Source organism: Cricetulus griseus (genome assembly GCF_003668045.3).
Source record: "Cricetulus griseus strain 17A/GY chromosome 1 unlocalized genomic scaffold, alternate assembly CriGri-PICRH-1.0 chr1_1, whole genome shotgun sequence".
Classification (NCBI taxonomy): domain Eukaryota; kingdom Metazoa; phylum Chordata; class Mammalia; order Rodentia; family Cricetidae; genus Cricetulus; species Cricetulus griseus.
Genome location: NW_023276807.1, coordinates 39,046,312 through 39,054,778, shown reverse-complemented (window position 1 = coordinate 39,054,778; position 8,467 = coordinate 39,046,312). Strand labels below are relative to the sequence as shown.

At 45.7% G+C, this 8,467-nt stretch overlaps 1 protein-coding gene across 1 annotated transcript; it reads right to left on the bottom strand.

Moving 5' to 3' along the window:
* Positions 1–345: 345 nt before the first annotated feature.
* On the bottom strand, positions 346–7,878 carry Ing2 (inhibitor of growth family member 2). The gene is made up of 2 exons (XM_027391068.2): positions 7,572–7,878; positions 346–2,214 (listed from the first exon to the last, which is right to left on the bottom strand). Exons 1-2 carry the CDS (start codon positions 7,738–7,740, stop codon positions 1,547–1,549), a joined length of 837 nt encoding a protein of 278 aa, XP_027246869.1. The 5' UTR covers positions 7,741–7,878; the 3' UTR covers positions 346–1,546.
* Positions 7,879–8,467: the final 589 nt, after the last annotated feature.

Sequence of the window (8,467 nt, the reverse complement as noted above, 5' to 3'; positions counted from 1 at the left end):
CCATGCAACACACCCTTGGGATGGAAATAAAATAATGTTCTTTTACCAACCTCTAACCTTAAACTGTCTTTATATCTCAGGGTGGAGGACATTCATGAAAGAGAAAAGCAAGCCGTTGCATTATTAAAATCTTTTACCACACTACAACACCAAGATTTCAAAAGAGCCTTGAAGACATTTCTGCCAACTCATCTTACAGGTGAGTGACCTGATGTTCCGATAAGGTGAAATGAAGTGCCTACAAGTCACACAGACAGCTTGTTTTTCCAAACAAGCAGACAGGATTTTTCACATGTTAACCAAAAAGAATCAAGATTAGATTAGAAAGAAGTGGTGACTAAGAAGTATGCTGCACATAAGTTTATAGAACAGGTCCATCTGCTGCCCCCCATAATCAAAAACTGCTCCAATGCAAGGACATATATCCATCAAAATGCTTGCCCTTAAAATGTCAAAATCCCAGAAGGTTCAATTTACAAATACATTATCAATTGTATTGTTAGAATGAAATTAGTTCAATAGACATGAAAACACCAAACAGCACCAATACCAGAGGTTAAGGTAAATATAGTTATTTAAAATAATGTATAATTACTCATTGGGATAGAAACAAACTCTAGCCCCCAGGGAAACTATTTAAAATAACTGTTTGACAGAAAAGGCGATGTTTAAAGACTCATATATGCCCTTTTCCCACTGACAGGTCTGTGGCTACATGTCCCAGCAGTGGGTCACAAGGAAAATATCAAGACACCATCTTTAAATTGTTCAACCTGAACCATGATGCTAAATACTCCAAATCTTGCCAGTGCGAGCCAGCCAATGGCAGTGTTTTGGTATTCTAACTAGCCTTACCTGTCCCAATCAAAACAAAGCAAGTCTCTTATCAGCACTAGATGAAGTGCATCTGTTCTGAAAAAGCAATGGCATTTACAGATGCTACAATTGACAGTTGTCAAAAGCTACCAAGGAAATACAGCAGCAAATACTCCAGTAAGAGTGCATTATTCCACATGGAATCACAAGTAACTCTTCTCTCTAGTTCCCAGAATTTCTGGAAGACTAGAGATTTAACAAGTGTATAAATACATGGGGCCAGTAAGAATCTCTAAACAGGATAGTGTTCATATTTGAAATTACCAAGATAATTTGACACAAAGAACTCCAACAATACATAAAAATTTTAAGCACACAGAACTAAGATGTTAGTAAAACTTTTGTGTTTACCCCACAAAACAACATGGGAGCTTGAGGTGCAAATGAAATAGGCGTGGTTTGGGAAGCTGCTTGAAGTTCGTTCATACCACTCTCTCCCTGTTTCCTGCTCCTTTCCTCAGGTGCCCTCAAGACTACCTGGCTTAAAATATTTGGTAATTCAGTGCAGAAAATTAAGGTCACAGACAAAGTACAAGAACTTTTAATACACCATTAATACTAATGATTAAAAATTATTGCATAGTCTTATGCATTTACCCTAAAACATTTTCTGAAAGTAAACCAGTTATATAAAAGACAAACAACCCTTTTAAAACACAGATGGCCTTCACTACCTCGATCTTCTCTCCTTTTTTGTCTTTTCAGTACTTTTGTCCATTGTTTTCTCATTGTCTCCCCTGCACTTTGGGCAATACCACTTCCCCTTTGGTTTGTAGGTGAGTGAAACACATGAAAAGTGAAACCATTCAATGGGACACTGTTCATTGTCACAGCCTATCATTTCCCCGTAAGACACTTGGTTACATAAACAGTAAGTTGGTTCATTGGGATCTATTGCAAACTCAACAGGTGAGGCTTCCCTTTCCTGCTTGGCCTTGGAGCGTTTCTTTTTCTTAGCAGATTTGGATTTCTTTTCTTTTGGTGGCTGATCATCACAGTCTTCAATTCCATTTGTCATGTGACATAAGTCACGGCTCTCACTGGTGCGCTGTCTTCGAGGTCTTCTAGATCTTTCCGGTTGACTAGAATCCATCTTTGCTTTGTCTGCAGCTCGGTCACTTTCAGCAGGATCTTGGAAACACTGTGAGTGAAGCTCCATTTGTCTTGCCCGATTTTCCACCAATTCGAGCATTTGCGTGACAATCTGAATTTTTTCATCTCCCAATTCTTGGCTATTGATTAACGCTCTCTGCAGATGTTGCTGTAGGCGTTTTTTCTGGTTTGAATCGTCTTCTTTCTTATATTTTTCATAGACATCATCAATTTCCTTTAAAGTTTCTAAAAAAGGGGGAAAAGGAGAATTAAAGCAGGAAACCACATTTGATAGTATGTATACATTAAAAACACTACTTCCAAACAAATTCTACATCATTAATATGAAAGTGTACTTAAAGGCAAATGGTTCAACAGGTAAAGGAGCTTGCTACCAGGCCTGACAACCTCAATTTGGGTTGGGTATATATGTATATATGTGCATCGGTGTTTTGCCTGTATGTATGAAGGTGTCTTGTGAGCTGCCATATGGGTGCTGGGAATTGAACCCAGATCCTCTGGAAGAACAGTCAGTGCTCTTAACCACTGAGCCACCTCGACAGCCCTGACAACACTGGATTTCCTGAATGATGACTGATGTAAAGAGAGCCTAGCTCACTGTACACAGTTCCAACCCTGGCCAGGTAGTTCTGAGCTGCTGGCGAGCCACGAAGAGCAAGCCAGGAAGCAGCATGGCTTATGCTCTAGTTCTTGTCTCCAGTCCCTGCCTTGAGTTCCTGTCCTGACTTTCCCCACACAAGGCCTATAACCTCAGCTGATAAGCTTCAATAAACCCTTTTCTTTCCTAGTTGCTTTTGGTCATGATGTTTTATCACAGCAATAGAAGCTATGACAAAGGTAATTAGAAGTAAACTACCAAGAACATAAACATTAATATTATTTATTTTTATTTAAAAAAGTTAAGGGGGACTGGACGGTGGTGCCTTTAGTCCCAGTACTTGGGAGGCAAAGGCAGGCAGATCTCTGAGTTCGAGACCAGCCTGGTCTACAAGAGCTAATTCCAGGACAAGCCTCCAAAGCCACAGAGAAACCGTGTCGAAAAACAAAAAACAAAACAACAACAACAACAAAAACCCAAAACTAAATAAATAAGGTAAGGGGGAATAGGGAAATGGCTAGTCTGTAAAGTACTTGCCACGTAATCACAAGGACCTAGTTTATTCCTGACACCAAATAAAAGGCAGTGTGGCTGTGTGCATCTGTAACCTCAGTGCTGGGGATGCAGAGAGTCCCTGGGGTTTGTTGGTCAGAGGCAATCTAGCTCAACCAGCAAGTTTAAGTGAGAGATCCTGTCTCAAAAAACAAGGTGGAAATCGATAAAGGAAGATGTGGGACATCAATCTCTGACCTTCACAGAAAACACACACACACACACACACACACAGAGTAAATTAATAACCAAAATATTATGTAAGACTATTACATGCTAATTTAGAATTTGTTGAGTTCCTTATTGCCTATGCTTTAGCTGAACATTAAATCAACTAACTCTATATACAAAATGTACATGCTGAATTCCAGTCATAAAACTTGAGGTGGTTCTGGGACTCGGCCACAGACTTTTACCCACCTGTGTGCTTACAGGGCTTACAGCTCAATCAGTTACTTGTTACATGACTCCAGAGAGACAGACATGACCTTAATTTTCATGCTCTCCCCCCCCCACTTGAACACTCTTTTAAAGGCATACATCAGCATCTCTCAGCTTCCTGTAATCTTAGTTTTAATGGCTCTTTTATTTTAGCATAACAGGGGGAATTCTGAAAATCAAAACTATTTCCAAAGTAGATCTGCCATTCCTGGCATCCGCTGAGCAAGCCACTTCACCATTACAGTAAAGTCAGCACTGGATCATTCTCCCTTCATATCTAACTCAGCAGTTGATTCTACGCTTGTGGAAGCTGCTAATGCAATTGTATAAAAAGTTGGACACTTTTAAATCAGGCAATGGCTGAGTCACCAGAATGTCCAATTTCACATGTCACCAAAAATCTAATTAAGTTTAGTTTTATTCAAATCTGTTCTATTTCTTACCCTTATAAGGTACAATGCTTATATCAAAGAAATGTGCCTTGCTGGGCCCAGCAAGATGAAAAAAGAAAAATTTCTATCCCATAATATGGGCCTGAGTAAATGGTAATTTCTTTTTTCCCTCACTGTATAATTAAGGAGGTAAATATACATTAACTCTAATTTCTAATACTACACAGCATACCATTGTTATTTCCATTACATTCCACATGATCGTTTTATGTTCCAATTACTACTATAAAGAGCAGAAATATTAAATAAATAAAATGCATACAGTGGCTGTCTGAAATCAGGCAACCCAAACAAATAATTAGCAAATAATTTGTGGATTCCCTCCTCCCTGGAAATTGCATTGTGTGTGTGTGTGTGTCCATCAGCACTCATTCATGCCACAACACTCATCAAGGAGGTCAGAGGAGAATTTGTGGGAGTCAGTTCTCTCCTTCCACCATGTGAATTCCAGGGATTGAACTCGGGTCATCAAGCTTGGCTGTCAGCACCTTTACCAACTGAGCCTTCCTGTTGTCTTGTGCATATCACATTTCCGAACAAAATTCAAATCTACCCTGTTTTGCTCAAGCAGGCATATAAGTGGATTTCCTAAAAGCCCAGTTTTCTTACCCCACCACACAAAAAGAAGACAGTAGATATTTCCTTGCTAGATGCAAAGTAATTTAAAAATTATAAAAGCATAAACTTGATTTCAAATATTCTGGATCTCATGATCAGGTTAGCTGTTCCTTATGTCATACTTGCACACTGACACTGTAATAAGATAAGTATTTATGCTTTAAGGACACCTTAATTATACAGTGAGGAAAAAAGAAATTACCATTTACTCAGGCCCATATTATGGGATAGAAATTTTTCTTTTTTCATATTGCTGGGCCCAGTGACTGGTAATCCTAGCTACTTGAGAAAGTTAGGTGGAGTATCACAAGTTCAAGGCTAGCCTAGGTAACTCAGTGAGCTCCTGAATCAAGATATCGGATAATTCAATAGCAGACTGCTTGCCATGTGTGAGAACCTAGGTTTAATGGCGAGCACTTAAAAACAAACAATCAAAAAAAAACTATACAGAGCAAACCCATGAGAATGCTATCACATTTATATGAAACTGCCAAAACTACATCTGATCTTAGAGAACTTTTCACATACCGTATGAAAGGCACTTAGAATTACATAATACATTTTAGCTCAAAGGTTGCTATTTTCCTAGGAAATTATGAATAAAATGCTACAGAGACCATAAAAGTTTTCTAGTAACCATATCCTGCAATGAATATTTAATTCAATTGTTTTTCTTTATTTCTCTACTTAATGGACTGTTCAGTAATTCCTGAAAGACTCACTCACATAGGTGAGGAAGCAATTTCATTGCCTCCCTCCCTAAGCTCCGTTATATTAGCACTGACTCCCATATTAGCAAATACTTAAGAATCAGTGAAAATAAAATCTGAACCAGGTGAACATGAAAATATATAAAGCTTCTAACAAAATAAAACTGAAGTTGAGCTTGGCAATTATGTGCATAGAGCAGAAGCTAGGCCACTATGTTTATATTAATCTTGGAATCAGCCACAATCATAATGGAGCCAACGGCTTATATGGACATTTCAGTATTGTAAGGTCTCCTACTCATGTCATCGGAGCAATTTATGACAATTATAGATTACTGGGGTCAAAGACTTCCCTGTCAAAAAATGTCATTATCAAGCTAATTAGCCTCATTTTTTTGTGCCTTTACAGAATACAGTGTTAATATAAGGAAAACTACAAATTTTGGCACAGAATTCTTAAAGCATGTGTCCCATTGCTAGACTGCCATTCATGTATGCCCCCATGTCTGCAGAAGAAAAAAACAAAAACAAAAACCAGGATGATGCTCATTTTCTTAAAGGGTGGGAGGAAGGGTGGACACTAGGATAGTGGTAAACCCTCTACCTATTGTGTGAGCTCTGAATTCAATCCCTTAAATGAGAGGAGTCACACAATCTGAAAACAGTTGTGTTCTTGAAGTAGACAGCTTTGAAATACTCTCCACACAATTAACTCAATATGATACTTTAGCGCTGTAAATTTTATCTATAAAAGTGATTTTTTTTTTACCTCATATGTTGAAACTGGTGAAGATACTGGAATACTGTAGAAACAATACATTTTTCTCCCAACAGAATTAGTCTTACCAGAGACTCAAAAAACAAAATTGTAGGTTGAGACACCTAAGTGTTCCAACATGTTAAAACAATGTCACCATGAAGTGAACTACAGGATTAGTTACAGGCTTGGTGACATGTCTGGAAAGAATGGCTACAAGTTGCTTTCACAGTCCACATTAGATCCACGCTGTTTCTTGACTCGGGATTACTAAAGGAAGAACCTATCCCTCCCCATTTAAATTTCTCCTGTCCTAGCAGCAGAAAGGTACGACAGTCCCTAAAGATGATTCTCTGCTCTAGTTTCTTTGATGACAAACAACAGGGGGGGGGGGGGGAAAGCTTTTCAACTCGTTTAAACTTGGTGGAGGAGGAACCCAAGGGTGCAGGGACGCCAGGTGGTTGCCCAGCCAACGAACCCACTTCCTCCAGAGGTCCGGAAGTGACACACAGCCCGGAACCTACGCTGAGCCAGGGTCAGCGACAGTCCCACAGCAGTGCCCGCGCCTTGATTCACTGGGTAGGAGAGATTTGAAATATCACCACCCCAACACCGACTCCGCCCAGGACCGTCTAGGGCCCCGCCCAGCGGGTCCCCCGCGGGCAGTCAGTTCAGTCCACCCAGGCCCCTCCGAGCAGCCCGCCGTGGCCGAGGCCCGCGGGAGCGCGCGCCCCGCCCATACGACGTCACACCTGCAGGCCCCGCCCCTAGACCGGGACCGGGGCCCTCCCCGCCACACACACAGACCCACACACACACAGACACACACACATATACGTACACACATACAGACACACGCACACCCTCTCAGCCCGGCCCTGCGGGGGACCCCTCCCCCTTTAACCATTTGGCAGGAGCTGAGGAAGGGCTGAGGCACCGGGCGGCCCGGAACTTTCCCCGGGGCGAGAGGGAAGCACAGACTGTCCCTGTCCCGCGCCACGCCGGGAGCCGGAGGGGGGAGGCCGTCTCCCAAGTCCAGCTTCTCCGTCCTCTCGCCCCCTCCCCCCGCACGTTCCAATGCATCTGCTCGCAGAGGGAGGGAGGGGGCCCAGCGGGCAGGGGCCAGAAGGCCCAGCACCCAGCCCAGCCCGCGCCCTACTGCACATTCGCCAGCCCGGGGCAGGACAGCGTGCGGCAGCCAGCCGGCGGGCACCGGAACAAATGCTCGCTTAAAATGGCTGATTCCCGTCCGCGGCGGCGGCAGCTGCAGCCAGCCGCCTGGGCTGCAGCGGGGGCTGACGGGCGGCCCTCGGAAGTCCTAGTCAGCCGCAGCCGGGACAGGGGAGGGCCGCCAGGCCGGTCTGCAGTGCTCCCCCACCGTCTCCGGGTCCCACACACCAACCAGATCGCTCGCCGCACTTCACGGGCACTGTCACCGGAGAGAGAGAAAGTACCTTGGTATTTGTTGTCCAGCTCCCGCAGCACCGACACGTTCCTCTGCATGTCGTGGGGCAGCGACTCCACACACTCCAGGTAGTCCTGCACGTAGCAGGTGAGCAGCCGGCTCCGCTCTCCGGTCAGGAGCGCGGCCGACGAGTACAGCTGCTGCTGCTGCCCTAACATCCTGCCGCCGCTGCTGCTCCTCGCCGCCGCCGCCGCGCCGCCTCCGCATCCAGCAGCCACACATGCAACAGCCACGGCCGCCGCGCCTCCGCTCGGCAGCCCGGCGCCGCGGGGACACGGCCGCCGCTCGAGAGGGCACCGCCGAGTCCCCCGATCTCCACTCCCCCCAGAAGAAACCCTCACTCCCCGCCCCCGCGGTAACAAGCCCAGGGGCGGGGCGAGACCGGGGCTCCCTCCGGCCCCCTCCCTCGCTGGGAGAGAGCAGCGGGGTTCCCCGCGGCCGACGGCGCCGGGCTCCCGAGCGGTGACACTGGCTGTCCCCCCGGGAGTCGCCAGACACTACCAGGGCTGCCCGGTCGCCCAGATCCCCGTGACAAGTCCCTCGCTGCCCTCTCTCCGCGCTATCAGCCTCGGTGCCTGTCGGAGTCTCAGTGGACTTGCCCCCGCCCCTTCGGCAGCGGCCGCATCTGCGCCTGCGCAGCACTCACTCCTAATAAGGCTGGGGCCCCGCCCCTATCGCCCTACCGAAGGGTTCGCATTCTCCCGCCTTCCCTGCGCCACCCGGGCGATTGGTCTGTCAACTCTTGCCTGGGGTGGGGGGGAGGGTGCGGAGGGTGGCCAAACGGCAGGCTGCGCCCCGCCCCCTCTTAAAGGGGCCGCATGGCTGAGCCTAGCCCTTCGCCCGGAGTCTGACGGTTGCCCCCGGGAGGCCAGGCCATCGGGTTCG